Source organism: Hemiscyllium ocellatum, chromosome 17 (genome assembly GCF_020745735.1).
Source record: "Hemiscyllium ocellatum isolate sHemOce1 chromosome 17, sHemOce1.pat.X.cur, whole genome shotgun sequence".
Classification (NCBI taxonomy): domain Eukaryota; kingdom Metazoa; phylum Chordata; class Chondrichthyes; order Orectolobiformes; family Hemiscylliidae; genus Hemiscyllium; species Hemiscyllium ocellatum.
The window spans coordinates 60,074,919-60,094,627 of record NC_083417.1 but is presented as its reverse complement, the minus strand read 5'-3'; the positions used below and the strand labels follow the sequence as shown (position 1 = coordinate 60,094,627).

The window sequence follows — 19,709 nt, the reverse complement described above, 5'->3', positions numbered from 1 at the left end:
TGAAAATCTATCTATCTTTGCCTTAAAAACATTCAACAAGGTGCCTCGACTACTTCAATGGGCAAGGAAGCCCAGATTCACTTTGGGTGGAGAAGTTTCTCGTCAACTCAGTCCTAAGTCAGCTCCCCTCTATTTTCAGGCTATGCTCCCTAGTACTTGTTTCACCCGCCAGTAGATACAACCACCCTACTTCGACATTATTGATTCCCTTCATCATTTTACATGTTTGTACAAGATACGATTTCAATCTTCTAAATTCCAAAGTGCATCATCCCAGTTTATCTAATCTCTCTTCATAAACCAACTCTCTCAACTCCAAAACCAACGCAGTCATGGAGGGATCTGTTAGATTGGGAGCGAACGTGGGGCAGTTGACACAGGGACAACAGTTCAATAGGACTGGTTGCGAATTAATTACAGACAGCAGAGTTCTGGATGGCCTTGGATTCACAGAGGCTTGAAATGGGAAGCTGCAAATGATGGCTACAGTGTTGTTTGCCAAGCTGTTGACAAATGGGAGATAATGATTGGGTCGAGAGAGGTTATGGTGAGGTAGACATGGATCGTGTTGGCAAAAATATGGAAGTTTTTTTAATATGATGCCACTGTGGGCTAGCGTGCAGGATGAGAAACAGCAGGGATTAGGACAACCTGATAAGGGGAAAATGAAATAACACAAACAGCAGTAATTATACACACTGAAAATATTGAAGATTGTTGATTCTATTTTTACAAAGTGGCAGTCATACTTTTACAGTTTGCTTGCTACACTGAGAGACTGGGGGAGGTAGTGCTCCAAACATAAGCTCATATCAGACAGTGTACAAAGTTCAACTTACCAGACTCCTGCTACTGCTCTGAGAGTTTAACTATAACATATCACAGTCTATTCTTCAACTGTTTTCAAAAGGTTTGGATTTTGGCAGGACTTTGCACTAGCTACTATCATATTTCAGCCAATGGCTGTATACTTCCAGGGGATTTCCTGATTGGTTAAATCTGTTCAGCAATGCTATGGCACACCTCTGTAGAAGCTGGAACTGAAACCCAGGCCTCAGAGGTTGGACATCACCCCTGTACCAGAAGAGCTCTGACCTGTTTGCTCCACAGCTAATAAGGTGACATAATTCAGTTGTTCAATTCTGACTGACAGAATAAGTGAATGCAGCCCTCCCTCAAGGCTGGTATTCAAGAAAGACCAGCCTATGTGGTTCAGCTGATGAATACAATTCTCCACATACAGAATTTCGATTGAGTCTTAAATCAAAATCTCATGCTGAGACCTAGCCATAGGTTGATTCAGTGAAACAACTGCTCAGTCAATGCTCCCGTGGTCATATAAGTTAAGGTGCTGAATGAAGGATCCAACTCCTCTGCTAATGTGATGCACTTGCATTCTCCCAGCCCAAACATCTCCCAATAATACAACTTGGAGTTGGGATTGGGAAGGGGGAAATGGTGCTGCAGTGAGATACAAGTATCTTCACCATGACAATGAATTGTATACAGTTACATTAAGGCGTCCTCCTTTCCCACTCCTCCTTCTGTTCATCATCTCTTCCCTTCCCGAGCCTGACTGCTTTTGTAGTTCCCTTCCTGTTGTGACTTCATATTTTGTATTGTTAAGTTATCAGCTTGGGCTCTGTGGGAACACTCCTGCTTCTGAATCAGACAGCCATGAATTTTGAAAATGCTAGTCCAGACGCAGAATTCAGTGCAGGGTGGGGGAAGTTCTGCATTGTCAGAGATTCATCATTCAGACCTAAACTCAAATTGATGTTCTGCCTGCCTTCTCCGATGAAGACATCTCAGGTCCTATTCACTGAATGGTGCAGACTTAGTGGTCTGAGTGATCTCCTTCTGTGCTGCAATGTTCATGTAAGAACTTCCAAAGGCTCTCATCTAAACATCACTTAATGCAAGCATTAGCCACCTACACCTAGGTAAAGATGTTGATAAGTACAAGTTACAGCACATTCTGAGCCATAGGCGCCAACCAAGATTCAGTCACCTTCATTGTGCTCTGCCCTCAAACAGTACACGTGTGTGGACAGGGACCTGGAGACTCTGCTGGATGAGATAGTGCACAAGCAGAAATGCCTCTTGCCCCAAGACCAGAAGAGGCAGTCAAGACACCACAGACCATGCCAGCCTATTGCCCACCCTGGTTAAAGCAGAATCAGCCAGCTGGAAGAATGCCCAGCACTTTAGGAAGAAAGTCAACAATCTTTTTCATTCTGCCACCATTAAATACCACCACCTCCTCTCCATTACCTCACACCCATTCTATCTCCTTTCCTGTACCCACCTATCACCAACGTTCACATTCTACCACTCTCACTATCGCCTGTAACATCTTCTCCATTTCCCCTCATCCGCCACTAGCCCTGCATGACCTCTTTACTGCCTATTCATTCACATGGAACAACTTCCCAACTGCACTAACTGTAATAACTGTGTCAACCACATTCATCTTCCTCGCTACCTGCCTCTCTGACAATTCAGGAGCAAATCAGACTGCAATACGGCAGGGTCAAGATGGATGGTGTGATGCCCGGCATTTGGCTTCTCACCCCTTATGAAGAGAAGATCCTGACTGTCATTGCCCTGATCAGTGCCTGGTCGATTGTCGGAGTCTACCCCTGACTTCCTGTGCTGGGAACCGCTGGGCAAGTACTTGCTGACACCTATCACCTTCATGGCTTTGTGTTTGCACTAAACAGCAAGGTACTCTGGCAGCAACTTGAGCGAGGTACGTGTGGAAAGCCACATAAAAGCAAGGCAAGGCTGTGGAAGCCTGGGATGGTGTGGGCATTCGGATAGGGTGAAAGAGAGTTACAGAATGACAAATTTCTCCAACAAGAGAAAAGCCCAGAGGTACAGCCTGGCCCCATCCACCACACTTCCAGGTAGTGTATTGTCACTGGTATAAACCACTTGCTTGTTCTTATATTGGATTTGTTTCTTTTGCAAATCACTTCTTAAAAAGATTTAATTTACAGGATGTGGGTGTTGCTGGCTAGGCCAGCATTTATTGCTCGTGCCTAATTGTCCAGAGGTCAGTTAATGGTCAACCACATTGCTATGGGTCTGGAGTCACATGGAGGCTAGACCAGGTAAGGATGGCACTCACCTTTCCTAATGGACATTTGTGAATGATTTTTTCTTCCAGACAATCAACAATGGCCATCATTCTACTCTTGCTCCCAGATATTTATGAAGCAGATATTCAACCAGCGGCCATGGCAGGATTTGAACTTGGGTCCCCAGAACATTATCTGGGTTTCTGGATTACTAATGCAGGCACAATATCACTAAACTATCATTTCCATCATTTCAAATTTGTGCATCGCATTCTTGTTCCTTTTAAGAGAGTAAAAGAGAATTCTCTCCCAGGAAAACAGCCCCAACTCTTCCAAACTATCTTTATAAATGAAGTTTCTCATCCATGGAAATATTCCTATAAATGTCCTGTCTAGTTTCACACCCTTTTTACAGTGTGGTGCCCAGAACTGTATGCAGTGCTTCAGCGGAGGTCAATCTAGTGCCTTATACAGGGACAGGGTATGCACCCTGCCCTTGTACTCTATGTCACTATTAATAACGTCTAGAATATTGTATGCTTTTCATTAACTGCTCTCCACCTGTCATGCATCTTTAATGATTGATGCACATATATGTCCAGGTCTCTCTGCTCCTGCACACCTTTTAGAATAGTACCTTTTCTTTTGCACTCTTTCTCCATGTTATTTGCATTACCTCATACTTCTCTGCATTGAACCTCACTTGCCCATTCCATTAACTTCTCTATGTCTTTTTCAAGTTCTATGCTGCCCTACTCGCACCTTTTGATGTTTCCCAAGTTTTATATTGCCCGCAAACTTAAAACAAAATTGTCCACTGCATGGTAAATCTAGATCATTGACATACATCAAGGGTCCCGGTCTCAAATCCTGGGGTCTCCATGACAAAACCTTCCTAAAGCCTGAGAGGTACCTATTCACCATTCTTCTGGTAAATGGCCATTTCCTATCTCTCAGCCATTTTTGATCCTGGATGCAGTGGTCCACGGTGATGGCAGGGAAAGTGAATGAATCTGCTCTTGTAATCCCCAGGCAATAAATCCTAGCTAGCTAATGATGTCCATGTCCCTTGAATGAATTTTAAAAAAACACCTTGGAAAATCTACTTACAGGGGCAACCAATCAGAAAAAAAGTCTTTAATCGGATGGAAAGAAATATGGACGTGCTGCTCCTCCAAATCACAGGCTGGTTCTTTCCTGTACTTGCTGCTGATTGGTTTACTAATAAACCAATTAGTAACAAGTGTGGGAGAGAACCGCACGGGATTGGAGAAACAGCAGACAGCTGGTAGGTTAAGGCCGTCGGTGAGGGGAAGCCAGGTTCCAAGAATGGGGGCAAGCAGGGGGTTGACAGCCTTGAACAAGGGGGTGGGGAAGAACAAGGACAAGGAGCATTTGGCTGTTGGTGGGGCAAGGTCTGAAAGTAGGAGGGACTGAGATTCAGGAGTGGAAAGCTGAGTCTAGGAAGGGTCCAAGCCCTGGATGTGGCAGAGCGGCCAACTGACTCTTTTGTGATAACAGCAAGGGAAAGAAGAGTTCCAAAAATGTAGCAGATGAACACTGTATCAATTGCTCTATTTAAATCTGAGAGTGAGGTCTGACATGCAGTTAAAAAGCTTAGTAATTTCCTGGTTAAAATCATCCAGCTTTGTGCACATGGTAATGGAATCATATTAGCTATGACCTCACCAGTTTACAGAAGGTGCATTTAGGAAGATCACCTTTCTTGTGTAAAAGTACATAAGTTATTTTTTAAAAAAAGCTTTGGTTGCTACCTTATTTCAATTTAAATACCACGGTGGCTAAGGAATGAATCCTTTCCATGTGTGTTGTGGTTTTAAGTTTAATTGTGGTAATAACCATTGAGGAAAATGATGAATTCTTCTAACTCTGCTTCTGTGTAAGTCTAAGTACATCAACATAAGTATGGAAGATAATAACTATCTAGATGGATTAGCAAATGAAAATGTAGCACCTAAAAATCAATGAGCAATCCTCAAGAGTCCTTGCAAAAGACTTTTGTACCTTACTATATCGCCTAATAAAGGAGTTAGTCAGAATGGAAAAGCAGCCCTGAAAACCAAAACCAGACAAATGTAAATCAAAAATTAGCCCTCAAGAGGACCCCTTGAGAAGGAAGAAACATACCGTGCCTTTCTGTTTCTACATCTGATGCTCACTCTTAAAATGTATTCACAGCTTGCATAGTGCATCAAGCTAGAGAAACAATAGGTAGAATGCAAAAAGACTGAATGATAAAAGTAAGGAAGTGTTGTGACCATTATATAAGTCATTGGTGAGACCACACCTGGAATATTATGGCCGTTTTTGGTCTCCTTACTTGGCGAAGGATGTGGTGGCACTGGAGGCAGTTCAGAGGAGGGTACCCAGGTTGAAAGGGTTGTCGGACAAGGAGTGGTTGCATAGCCTGGTCTTGTATTCATTGGAGTTCAGAAGAATGAGGGGGGATATGATTGAGGTATGTAAAATGCTAAAGGGGATCAATAAGGTAGATGTTGAAAAGATTTCCCCCTTGTGGGACAGTCTTGAACAAGAGATCATAGATGTAGAGTGAAAGGAGATAGGTACAAAACTGAGATAAGGGGAAATTACTTCCCCCAGCAGGTTGTGAATCAGTGGAGTTCTCAGCCACAGAGTGCATTGGAGGCAGAATCAACCAACAGATTCAAAAATGAAAAAGATGTGTTTCTGATGAAAAGTGGGAGAAAGGTCTGTGGGGTGGCAGGCAGGCAAGTGGAGTTAAGACCAGGATAAGATCAGCCTTGATCATGTTAAATGGCAGAGTGAGCTCAGAGGGCTGAATCGCCTACTCCTGCTCCTAATTCCTAAGTTCCTATGATTCAAAGCACTTATTGATTTACATAAGAGGATGTGGAGGGGGGGCTGGTGGGGTGGAAGGGGTGGACAGGTTGGGTGGGAGGTTGTGGGTGGAGGAGTACAAACAGTGAGTATAACTTGCTGTCAAAATCTGATCCGGAAGTCTATTCCTTCCATCGGTCAGAACAAGGGCCTGAGTAGAACAATGTGGATAGAATGGGCTGATGGGCCAAATAATATAATCTCATTCTTTGAGAATATATTGTTGTCACTAATTTAGTTCAACCCTTTTTAATTAAGTTCTGAGAATGACATTGCATTCAAGCAGGAACCATTGAATTGAAGAGAATTCTAAATAAGAATGACAATGCCCAAATCTGTGAGCGAGACTTCAAAAGGGAAAGATCCAGGTACAGCGGTGCCCTGCAAAGAGCTTAATACTCCTCCTGTATACAGGGCTGATACATTGTACAAGATTTCCATACGGCCTTATGTAATTACTCTGATGCATTGTGTGTGGCAGGCAGCAAACAGAAGCTTGCAGGAGATTAAATGGGTTATACTGTAATTGTATGTCATTATTTCATACACAATATCAGACAAGCCATCACAATTGAGATATTACCTTTTGAAATATTATAATTCTAAAACAGCACCAAAAACTCAATTAATATGATAATAATCCATTAGAATGAGATTTATGTGCTACATTATTATAATCCCCTGTGCTTGCCTCTTTTGAGCTGATGGAAGTGTAATCAGCTGGTCGAGTGTATGTTTTTGTTGAGGCTAGGAGGATTCCAATAGCCTGTGGAATATTTCAATTTTGTTTCAGGAAGCCCAGGGTGCAGCAAACAAAATAGCAACACATGCTGCCTTGCTGCAGCTTTCACCATCTTGCTTCTTTTATCTCCTGTCATTCCATTTCCTCCTTGCAATCTCCCACTCTCTTGTCTTTTTTACCCTCACGTGCTGACTGCTTCCTTTGTGAATTGTTTCTGCTGGATTTACAAACATTTGATTGAAACTGCATCGAATCCAAGCTCTCCGTGCTTTCACATTGTTAACTTTGCTGGCTGTCGGTATTTATTACATACTCTCCTGGTGCACTTAGCTACCAACATGCATAAAACCTACTTCACATCATTCAAAACAAAGGGAGTGAGGGCCTTTGAACAGGCCCTGAGCAGAGTTCAGAAGATAAATGTCCAAGGCTGCATCCATCAAACCATCTGGGAGCAGTTAGGGTTCAGAAATGGAAAGTTCAGCCTCATTTCATTAAACAGAGTCTGTATTCTTTAGCCCGAGGGATTGGATTTTCATTGAAAGACTCTTTGTAGCAGTACTGAAGTGAAGAGATGATGTTGAGCTATTAATAAACCACTCACTAATTTGCTGTGTCATCTCAATGCACAAGTTCAACACTGTCTGGAACACAAATCTCCCGATTTCTAATGAGTTCACCTTGTTTGCCATCCTGAATTCGCTCACTCTTCCTGGGCTATTCCTGAACTGAGTACAGCCTGCCCGTGAGTAACTGAAGGCCTGTCGCTTGTGACTAAAATCACTGTCCGACAGAACTCAAGGAGCTGACTGCCAGCTGTGTTCAGCGAGTTGCAAAATGTGATTAGAAATCAAGTCGGGGAGCCAATTCTGCCAAAGTACCCTGGAACCCCCAGGAATGGAAGAATCATCTCCAGGATAGGGCTGTGAGCATCACACCAGAATAAATATTGGGCCTTTTAAAATTAACTGGGTGCTGTTTTCATTGCTTTTCAACAATTTTGCTCATTTGTTACGAAGATATTGGAGATAAGAGAAAGATCGCTGCATTGAGAGTAAAGCCAACAACTTTCTCATTGATGAAGGAAGACTGTACACCATGAGGTTAGTTTGAGTCATAGGATAAGAGGGAATGTGATAAAACCCCCAGGGTATACCACTGGAGTTGGGTCAAGAGAGGTGCGGTCATGCACAGGGCCAGTTGACAAGGCATCTAAAAGATGTGGAGGATCAAGTGACTTGGAACGTGAAGAGCATTGGCAACTGTAGTACTGGAGATTGAAATTTCATGGAAAATTCTTCCTATTCAGCCAAGAAGTGAGAAATCTTTATTTTGTTCATGGCTGGCATTTCAACTTAGTTTTTAACAGCTGAATGGAATTAAACTACTCAGTTACTAAACCAATTATTTATGCCTAAGAAACACATAATAAATTGACCAATTAAGCAATGCTAATTTAATGAGTTTTATTGTTCATTTCTACAGCCCAGACATCAGCTGACCCAGCCCCAAGTCCTTCTTGTTGTTATCAGCTGTATACGAACATAGAAGCAACACAAGGCCTGCCCGGTGTTCTAATGTAACTATTTTATTGCAAGTGAAAGTCACCTTTTGCTTCTCGGGAGATGGTTTTATTTATGTTGGTCTTGTTAACTCCGCAAGCATGTGCTATCCCTTGACTCACCTGGTTCAGTCCTTTCCAACTGGCTGCTGCTTGGGCCTGTGTTGCTCCCTTTTATTTCAGTTGGGGGACTAGGTTCATGTTTAATTGTCATTTCTGTTTGCAGGGGAAGTCATTAGATGCCATTGTTAATAAAGTACATGTTTATGATGCAGCAACCACACTCTCTACCTTGTCACTGTATTGGGCTTCAAGCTCGAATTTCTTCATTAAACCTCTATCTCTTTTTTCAAGGCCTCCTTTAATCACCTATCTTAACAATTCATGTCTCTGTCTCTGTCATTTTGACTGCTAACTCTCCTGTGAGGCGTGCGCAATTTTCCTGTGTTTAAGGTGCTGTATAAATGCAAGCTGTTACATTTTAAAAATTGTTGTTCTGTACCCACAACCATGACCCCCCTCCTGCCCCCGGGAACATGATTACAAACCCAAGATTCTTAAAATACTCCCAAAACACTGGAATTCAATTCTTGAGGAAAAAGAACATCCACATCACCAAGACAGTTAAAGCTTCCTATGGTACACAATGCCAAACTTGTAAACAATCAGTGAACTGACCACTTTTCCAATCTAGAATAGAACACCTTTGTTGGTCACTGGAGAGGGCTGCAGTCGTGTCTGTTTGGCTATCATAGTTGAGAGGATTTCTAAGAACATAACATAATCACTGAAGAGGATGAGGTTTCATCCGTTTTAGTTCCTCTGCCAGAATGTGCCTAACTAACTCCTCAACGCCCTCCATGTCATTTTCCAATTGCTCCTGGTCCTTGGTCTTTTGCCTGTATTGCATTATCTTTGTTTATAGCAGCTCCTGCCCTAAAGTTACCTTTGCCCCATGCCCCATCGTTCTACTTTTGCTGTTTAATTTAAATAGATTGCCTGTCTTGCTTAATTTAATAAGATCACCTCAAAAATGTCGCTTTGCAAGCCAGAAAGCCCAACCTTTCACCAGGTTTCTTCTTAATTGTGCCATCTTCTGCCAGCAATCAGCCCCAATGCTGGTCCCAGAACTGGACCCAGTACTCCAAAAGTGATTTAAACACGGTGAGGAAAATTTGATCATAGCTTCCTCCAAATTACCAAACCAGCTGTCAAATTCAATATCCCTTGATGGAGGTCATGTAGAATTATAAATTTCCTAGTTCTATTCAAAATCAGTGTGACATTTAGTCTTGTATGACCCAGCCTTCCATGGCATCAGCTTCAACAACAGTATCCCTAAGTATCCTTCTGCCTATGACATCCCTGTTCAAATTACAATGGAAACACTACTAGATGCTCGTCATAGATCATAAAGATGTACAGCATGGAAACAGACCCTTCGGTCCAACCCGTCCATGCCAACCAGATATCCCAACCCAATCTAGTCCCACCTGCCAGGCCCTGGCCCATATCCCTCCAAACCCTTCCTATTCATATACCCATCCAAATGCCTCTTAAATGTTGCAATTGTACCAATCTCCACCACATCCTCTAGCAGCTCATTCCATACATGTACCACCCTCTGCGTGAAAAGGTTTCCCCTTAGGTGTCTTTTATATCTTTCCCCTCTCACCCTAAACCTATGCCCTCTAGTTGTGGACTCCCCGATCCCAGGGAAAAGACTTTGTCTATTTATCCTATCCATGCCCCTCATAATTTTGTAAACCTCTATAAGGCCATCCCTCAGCCTCTGATGCTCCAGGGAAAACAGCCCCAGCCTGTTCAGCTGCTCCCTATAACTCAAGTCCTCCAACCCTGGCAACATCCTTGTAAGTCTTTTCTGGACACTTTCAAATTTCACAACATCTTTCCGATAGGAAGGAGACCAGAATTGCACGCCATATTCCGATAGTGGCCTAACCAATGTCCTGCACAGCCACAACAAAACCACCCAACTCCTGTATTCAATACTCAATAAAGGAAAGCATACCAAATGCCTTCTTCACTATCCTATCTACCTGCGACTCCACTTTCAAGGAACTATAAACCTGCACTCCAAGGTCTCTTTGTTCAGCAACACTCCCTAGGACCTTACCATTAAATGTATAAGTCCTGCTAAGATTTGCTTTCCCAAAATGCAGCACTTCGCATTTATTTGAATTAAACTCCATCTGCCCCTTCTCGGCCCATTTGCCCATCTGATCCAGATCCTGTTGTAATTTAAGGTAACCTTCGCTGCCCACTACACCTCCAATTTTGGTGTCGTCTGCAAACGCACTAACTGTACCTCTTATGCTCGCACCCAAATCATTTATATAAATGACAAAAAGTAGAGGACCCAGCACTGAACCTTGTGGCACTCCACTGGTCACAGGCCTCCAGTCTGAAAAACAACTCTCTACCACCACCCTCTCTCTTCTACCTTTTGAGCCAGTTCTGTATCCAAATGGCTAGTTCTCCCTGTATTCCATGAGATCTAACCTTGCTAATCAGTCTCCCATGGGGAACCTTGTCAAAAGCCTGACTGAAGTCCATATAGATCACATCTACTGCTCTGCCCTCACCAATCTTCTTTGTTACTGTTTCAAAAAAACTCAATCAAGTTTGTGAGACATGATTTCCCACACACAAAGCCATGTCGACTATCCCTAATCAGTCCTTGTCTTTCCAAATACATGTACATCTGTCCCTCAGGATTCCCTCCAACAATTTGCCCACCACTGAGGTCAGGCTCACCGGTCTATAGTTCTCTGGCTTGTCTTTACCGCCCTTCTTAAACAGTGGCACCACGTTTGCCAACCTGCAGTCTTCCGGCACCTCACCTGTGACTACCAATGATACAAATTTATTGGAAAACTCAATCTGCCTCTGGAACTTGCTGCAGATGGTGTTGTCATCTGGAAATCCGTTCCTCATCCATCGAATTAAACTAGAATGCAACACTAAGTACAAAAACACTCAGTTCTATCATCCATTTAGCTGGGGACTTCAATCATTTTATCAGTTAACTGAGGGAGTGCTTCATTATTGGGAGTGCTGCCTTTTGAAGGGGGCAGTAAATTTAGGATCTATCTGTTCACAGGCCATGGCATTATTGTGAAGAGGAAAAGGGGAATTCTTCCAAGTGTCCTGATGAACATTTATCCCTCAAACAATACCATTAAATAGATTATATTTTTTTCTCATTGCTAGTTGTGGAAAGGTTGCATTCTGCAGATTGCTTCTTCCAGCAGTGACTAAACTTCAGAAGTGCTTGAGTGGTAGTGACGTGCTATGTGATTGTTCAAGTTCCTACACAAATGATCAAAGAAAAAAGCACAGTATAGCACAGGAACAAGCCCTCTGGCCCACCAAGATTGCGCCAACACAGGATGCCTTTCTAAACTAAAAACCTTTTTCTTCCATACAGTCCATATCCCTCTATTCTGTGTCTATTCATATATCCGTCAAGATGCTTCTTAAACATTGCTATTGTATCCGCCCACACCACATGTAAGCCATTCTTTTCTGTTGCAGATATCCTAGGTCTTTCTGCACTGTCAGTAACACAATAGGATATATTTGAGAGTTACAAAGCCAGCTCGATCTAAGCTATGCCAGTGAATTACAAATATATGTTCACAGAATGTGCAAGTCAAGGACAGACTCACACGGTCATGTAATGATGCAGCCAGCACTTGCTGACGTTTGCTGGGCTAACCCCATTCTTGTTCTCTCACAAGACACACACACACACAGACACAGACACACACACAGACACACACACAGACACACACACACACATGGAATGGAAGGAATGGAATGTATATTCTGGCTGAAAAGAACAATTCACAACCCATAATAATTGAGGGAATCATGGAGCACAGCCAGCATATTCAGGTTGCTTGATCAATATTTGCTGACTGTTTGCTTTTCCTTCATTGACACCAAGCCAAAGAATTCCCCAGTCAACATTATTGTGGGCATATCTTTGTCACACTGCAAGAGTTCAAGGCAGCCCACCACCACCAAAGGGCAATAGAGTAAACTGCCAGCTTTTCCAATATTATCCATAATTTAAGAATAAGTAACCAGAAAGAGAAAAATTGTAAGAATGTTATTCTCATTAGAACATTTAATTGATATATTAGCTGGGTAGAGTAGGCTTCATCCACATTTTTGGATTCATGGAGAGGATTGCATGATCAAGACAGGGGATGAGGCTGTCACTGGCTCGGCCAGTATTTATTACTAATTTCCCAAGGGGCAGTTAAGAGTCAACCACATTGCTGAGGGTCTGGAGTCACATGTCGGCCAGACTGGATAAGGATGACAGTTTCCTTCCCTAAAAGACATTGGTGAACTAGATGGGTTTTTTCAACAGTTGATAATGGATTCATGGTCATCATCAGACTTTTAAGTCTAGATTTAAAAAAAAGAATTCAAATTTCACCATGGCATTTGAACTTGGGTCCCCAGAACATCATCAGAGTCTGTAGATTAATAATCCAGTGATGATACTACCAGGCCTTCACCTTCCAGGCTATTCAAACCAACCAGAACACCGTATACATGGACTGTACAACAAATACACAAGCTACACAAATTCCATATGTACCGGCTGAATTAATCGTGGGCTCTCAGACCCAGACCCACAGGTAGGAAAGTTCTTTGTGAGCAGGCTTGAAAAATGACTTCAATTGTCATGACTTTTGATAAAGGTGTCTACCAAAGTCTTCTCTTCATCTGGAAGAATTTCAAAAACAACTTCTCTTCACATCACTTTCTTCAATTCCAAGATGTTCTGGGCATCACTGCCAGACAGTGATTGGTACAGTGTGGATGTTGGGTGCATGTTGCTTTGTGCATATACCTACCACCAGCATTTCTTCCAGATTGTTATGGAATGGGTGAGTGCAATAAATGGTTCACGTAAGATAAAGAAGGACTGCATTTATATAGCACCTTTTATGAGCACTGAATACCTCAAAGGACGTGACAATGAAGTAATTCTGAAGTGTAGTGGTCACTGTTGTAAAGTAAGTGATGCAGCATCTGATAACACACAGTTAAATTCCTATGCACAGCAAAGTGGCCATGACCACATAATTGATTGAGAGATTCTAGTCAAGCGGTAGTTATTGATACTGAGGAGAACGCCTCTGCTTTGGTTTGAAATAGTGGGATCCACGGGATCTTCAACAGGCATCTTCAGTTGACAAGCCGTCTGTTTGACCTTCCAATTGAAAGGGTGGCACCTCAAACAGTACTGCCCTGGAGTGTTACCCTTGAGTCTGTGCTCCAGTTCCAAAGTGCAACATGCATCCTCCCAAACTTTTACTTCAGAGACACGATGCTACCAATGTAAGCCATGGAAGACACATAGGATCATTGGGAACTGACTAATGATGAGGACAGACTGGATAGGGCAGGACAGTGATGACTGACATGATGTGACATATGGTTGACTTGCCAGAAACTGTAACCCCACAATGACAACCTCCAGTTTTCCTCCTGGCTACTGCTGATCTCCTGATTGGGGAGGACTGACAGCGAATCAATGATGTGTTGCAAGGAATCCTGTTCATTGACCTCACTGTGTAGTGATTGGAAGGAGGTCAGCCAAATGATCCTCATAAAATGAGTTCCCTGATTGGACCAGGCTAACAGCCCCAATCAAGGGGCCCTGGATGATAGATACCAACGTGAGGGTCAGAGGTTCTGTTCACTGTGGGAGATGGCTCTGAGGGAGCTGATCCAGTATCAAGGCATCACCATGTGTGAATAAAGGGTGACCTGGTGATGGGATACCAGCCTCTGTAGAGTTATTTCAGTGGCGATGAGAGTGGGATTAATGATGCAACCATGGAAAAGCACCTACTTGCAGAAGCCCAACTGCACTTCCAACAGGCACTACAACTGGCTTCACCATTGGAAAATACAGCAAGTGGAGCATATGAGTTGCAGGGTTTTCCAATTGAAGTGATCACCCTCACCAGTCTGACTGAGCTTGGGTAACGCCACTTGAGTGAAGACAATTTGCAAAGCCACACTCAGGGACATATCCTGAATAGGTCAGCCGATAGCAAAACTCCAAAACAAAGCAAGCCTTGGTCAAACAGTGAAAGTTTCCTTCAGGAAACAGGCCGGCAAACCATTGTAGTATATGGACTCAAGACAGTAAAAGAGTTCCACTAGACCTAAATTGAGTAAGTGAGTTCACAGGCCAATATTGAGAAGACTGCACACCCTGGCAAGTCCACTGATATTGGATGGAACATTTAAACTGCTTAGCAACATCCACATGGGAACCAATCGAAAAAAACACTGGGTTCAATGGTCATCCAGTTCGAATGGAGGTGGTTACTGTGCAGCTATTTCAGTCATCGCAGAAATAGTCTTTAACAAAATTTGCTCTGGACTCCAACCACTCGATTTGCATAAGACCTCAGCTACACTGAGAACCTATACTGGGGAACATTTATAGATTAAGGGTATGACTTTAATTTCAGTCTTTTATGAGAGGCAGCTGGTTCAATTACCATTATTTGTGGTAAAAGGAATGGACCCAAGCTTGATGGGGCAAAATTGGCTGAGAGAGTTTCAGCTTGATTGGTTCCACACATTTTTAGTGAAGTTCTGATTAAATACCCAGAAGGTCGAGGGACTATCAAAGGAGCCAAGGCCACCTTGCACATTGACCAGGAAGAAAACCGCAATTCTGCAAGGCCAATGGCACTGGGCAGCCCTTACGGGCAGAAGTACAGGCAGGAATCAGGAGGCTGGAAAGTGAAGGGAACATCAAATCAGTCCTGTTTGCAGAATGAGTAGCACCGGTCATATTGACTGTGAAGCCTGATGGGTCAGTTTGCCTTTGTGGGGATTTTAAACAAATAGTAAACTACTTTTTGCAGCTGAATAAATACCCAATCCTTTGCATTGAGGATTTATATGCAAAGTTGGAAGGGTGGGGGTTGCTGTTTTTCACGAACTGGATGTGAGCCATGCGTATTTGCATTTGTGTTTTGATGTGGTTTCCCAGAAGTATGCTACAATTAGTACCCATAAACGTTTGTACCAATATACAAGATGATGGAAAATATTTCACAAAGTCTACCCCTGGTCGCCATTTATTTAGGTAATTTGCTAATAACAGGGAAGATCAATAAGGAGCACTTAGAGAGAACTTGGACACAGTCCTTAGGCATTTCTCCCAGGTGGGTGGATGCCTTAGAAGGGAAAACTCTGTGTTCCAGTCAGCCCAAGTGACCTACTTGGGCCACAGAGTTGACAAGACTGGGTTATACCCAATGGAAGGTAAAGTGAGGGTGATCAAAGGTGCCCCAGCTCCCATGTCTATACTGGAGCTTAGGCCTTTGCTTGGGCTGGTGAGTTATTATGTAAAGTTCATATATAACCTGGCATCTTTGCATCAAAAAAGGGTCATATTTGGAAATGGTTGTGTAGCCAAGCCATAGATTTCAAGGAAGTGAAGAAGCAGCTGTCATCCTCTAAGGTGTTAGCACACTATGATCTCAAATGAGATCTAATATTGACATGCAAACCCTCCCCGTACAGCATCAGGGTAGCATTAGCTCATAGCTGATCCAATGCACAGGAACACCCAATAGCGAATGTATTCAGGACTTTGGTTAATGTAGAGCATAAATACGTCCAGATAGAGAAGCAAAGTTTAGCAATCATGCTTGGAGTCAGGAAGTTCCACCAATACCTTTATGGATGTAACTTTGCAGTAATAACAGACAACAGATTCCCCTGCTAGGTCTATTTAAAGAGGACAAGGCAGTGCTGCCCATAGCTTCAGGTTGAATTCAGTGGTGCCAGTTCAAGTTGCATCACTGTTGAAAATGTGTTGCTGGTTAAAGCACAGCAGGTCAGGCAGCATCCAAGGAATAGGAAATTCGACGTTTCGGGCATAAGCCCTTCATCAGGCTTATGCCCGAAACGTCGAATTTCCTATTCCTTGGATGCTGCCTGACCTGCTGTGCTTTAACCAGCAACACATTTTCAACTGTGATCTCCAGCATCTGCAGACCTCATTTTTTACACCAAGTTGCAACACTGTCCGGGAGGCCAAGACACACTGAACTGCCTCCCACTATCAGATACATCCCTGGTGGTACCACTGGAAGAGTCTGTAATGGTTTTACATTTTCTTGATACAATTCTGGACAGCTGACAATATCAGACTGTGGATGCAGAAAGATCTGTGGACCTCATAGACTATGATTCCCCTGAATGGACCAGATCAATAGCCCCAATCAGGGGGCTCCTGGCTGCCAGATATAAACAAGAGGGTCAGAGGTTCTGTTCACTCTGAGAGCTGGCTCTAAGGGAGTTAGATCAGTGTCAAGGGCTTTCCACATATAAATAAAAGGTGATTTGATGATGGGATGCTGGTCTCTGTGGAGTTATTTCACACAGCAAGCACATCTGTTCCATTATTTCACTCAAAAGGTAAAGCAGAAGCAGGAGGCTCCTACAATGCGATTATTTCAAAAACAGACTCTTACAGTATATGTGAACACCCATCATTCCTGGAATAATTCCTCAAAGTTACCTTGTACAATTGCTAAATCCTTTGAGGTGAGGTCTGACAGGTGGAAAGATCGAGTGAGGGTGGCGCTGCAGTGCTCAGGCTCTGTCACTAGAGGTCCCCACAGTATGAGTATGACCAGCCAGCAGCATCTAGTGACAGAAGCCGGAAACTGCAGGGTAGAGCTGGAGTCTGACCCAGCCCCAGAAACTGACTCTGATTGTTCAGGAGCCTCCCAGTTTTGTCATGCCTCAAGGCTACAAAAGGATCTTGTGGTTCACTGGAATGGCTTCTAAACTCAGACATTGTTGTCTTTCACTTATTCTTCAATCACTGCTCCTTTTGACAACTCTGCCAGTTTCACCCATTCACCAGACTTTGTAAAGCTGGTCAATCTAAGGCCCCAATGACCCCAGCTCGCCATTTATAATTTTCCCTGATTTCAGACTTTGCCATTTTCTCAGGATCTTGGATTTATATGGGATCTCTGAGATTCTTTCTCAAACCTTGTGCAGAACATCCCCTGTTTGTTCAGTGATTTTGCTACCTGAACCTTCACAGTTTCCAACAAACTTGGATGAATTTCAAATAACACATGTACTGTGCAGCCGCAAAGGCTCAAGCACAGATTCCTTACACACTCTGGTCATCACCGACTTCCATTTGGTTCCAATTCTGTGCATCGGATTGAACAAATTTCTTATCTACTTCAGAGGTTTCCCTTCTCTCCACCATCTAATTTGGTGGGCCAATCTACCGTATTCCAGTTAGATTAAGGGCTGAACAGACCAGTCCTCAGACTCTGTGGGCTGAGCTCCTGAATGTTACATCCACAACTGCCATGTACAATGGTCACTGGCAAGGCTCTCAGGATGGGATGGGCACCCCTATTCTCATGAGGCAGGTGGGTGCAAATACCTCCCAATCTGCCAGTAAATGTGCTTCCTGCACTACCCCCCCCCCCCACCACCCCCCACCCACACACACCGTCAACAAGAGTTTGAGCAAATTTCCTACCAGAGGATCTTTGTCTTTTGTTTTAAAGATCATTCACAAAGCTCCAATGCCTGGATTCCCCACCATTCCCACACTCCAGTGATGGAGCATCTACATGGGCTTCTTTGCCTCACTGAGGTCCCTCCAATGTCAACATTCTGCCCTTGGTCCTGTTCCCAGCCTGCCATTTGCCTTCTAAAATGGTGGGAAAAAGACACAAAATCTTCGAGGGTGACTAAGTCTTTATTAAGCCTCTGGTCTTATGGCTGGTCTACTGCCAGTACTCTTGTTGGATGACGGGCAAATGCCTGAGGCAGATGGTTTTTGCTGACTCTCCCTATCCACCCGATTCATCATCTCCTCAAAAATGTCAACTCATCACACTTGACCTCTATCCCACACAACCACAATGACTTTCTAAGTATCTCCATGTTTCATTAATGCCTTCTTCAGATCTGTTTAATATGCACAATGTATATTCGATCTCGTCAGTTCAAGGTTCTATTCATAATCTCGCTATCATTGCATTTGCCATTTTCTAATCCTTAAGCAACAGCTGGATATATCCAATTGTCTCTCATTAACAGAAAGAGATGCCCATGGCCATTAGGAGACTATGGCTAAATATTTCCTTCCTATTTTTGTTTCTGATGAAGCTTTAAAATATCTACCAACACCTGGCAGTTTCTATTAGCTATTTCCCCAAATACATAGTGTGCTGTCTGTCATGGCCAGATATTACATTTTAATTCAGTGCCTTCAGGCTTTAGCACCTGACGGTGGGTTCTCACAGCCGGTTGGCCACTGAAATATATTTAATCACCAGCTAATGCCACTTAGCCTAGTAATTCCTGTGACACCCTGCTCAAAGATGAACCCTCTGCGTACAATCCATTCGGTTGTGTACTTACTATTGTGCAGAGTCATTAAGCTGGTATTCACGGGAACGGCTGAAGCATTCCACCATCCCGGAATCTGTCCAAAGTCGCTTCATGGCAGACAGCAGCTCCGGAGAGAATGGCTCCGTATCCTCCATTCGACTCACTACGTCACACACCATTTTAGCATCAGCCTGTGGGGAATGAGAAGATGTATCAGAACGAGACAGCAACAAGCCAGTCACATCATACCAAAGGACTGCCATGAGCCAATCGTGTTATGTCAAAAGACAGCCAGAAGCCCATCTGCTCAATGCAAGAGGCAACGACGACGGATCCTGACATTGAAGGCCATGGCCTCACCAGGGATGACAACTGCTTCACCCCTCTCTCTGTCTCTCTCTCTCTCATCTCTCACAATGGGCAAACGCACACATACACACACTTTGCAGCCAATTAGTAGGAGGGGTACAGGATTATGATCCAAAATAGGACTCCGGGAACAGTGATGCTGAGGTCAACTGCTGGGCTGCTGACTCAACCCTTAGGACCTGCTCGTCCCCAAGGTTTAACAACTACCTCGGGTTGTAGTTTATTCAGCGAACCTTTATTCATTCAGGGTTTAAATTGATTATTGGAACAATGTTGGAGGATTCACAACCTCCTCCAGGAATTTTACATCCTTCCTTATTGTAATTTTGCTAAGTTTGTCTCTCCTTTCCACTTCCTGACTTCGAATAATTTTTGTATCCAGAACAAAGTAGTCTGCCTGATTGATACCCATCCATGTCCTAAACATCAATTCCCCCATCACTGGTGCACAGTGCCAACAGTGTGTACTATATGGAGGACGTATTGCAGCAATCACCAAGGCTTCTTCAACAGCTACTTCTAAACCACCCTGGAAGGACAAGGCAGGAGATGCACTGGAACATCACTGTTGCACATCTAATATCCAGTTCGTGAAGGAAGAATCCAAAGCCAGTCTCTA

General features: G+C 43.4%; 1 protein-coding gene across 2 annotated transcripts in view; it reads right to left on the bottom strand.

Moving 5' to 3' along the window:
- gnao1b (guanine nucleotide binding protein (G protein), alpha activating activity polypeptide O, b) overlaps nucleotides 1–19,709 on the bottom strand; it is a 229,382-nt gene that overhangs the window by 39,302 nt on the left and 170,371 nt on the right. For both annotated transcript variants that reach the window (XM_060838215.1, XM_060838214.1), the window contains exon 4: nucleotides 18,752–18,912. In XM_060838215.1, the coding sequence (XP_060694198.1) occupies nucleotides 18,752–18,912 (161 nt within the window). The remainder of the gene's footprint in view (nucleotides 1–18,751; nucleotides 18,913–19,709) is intronic.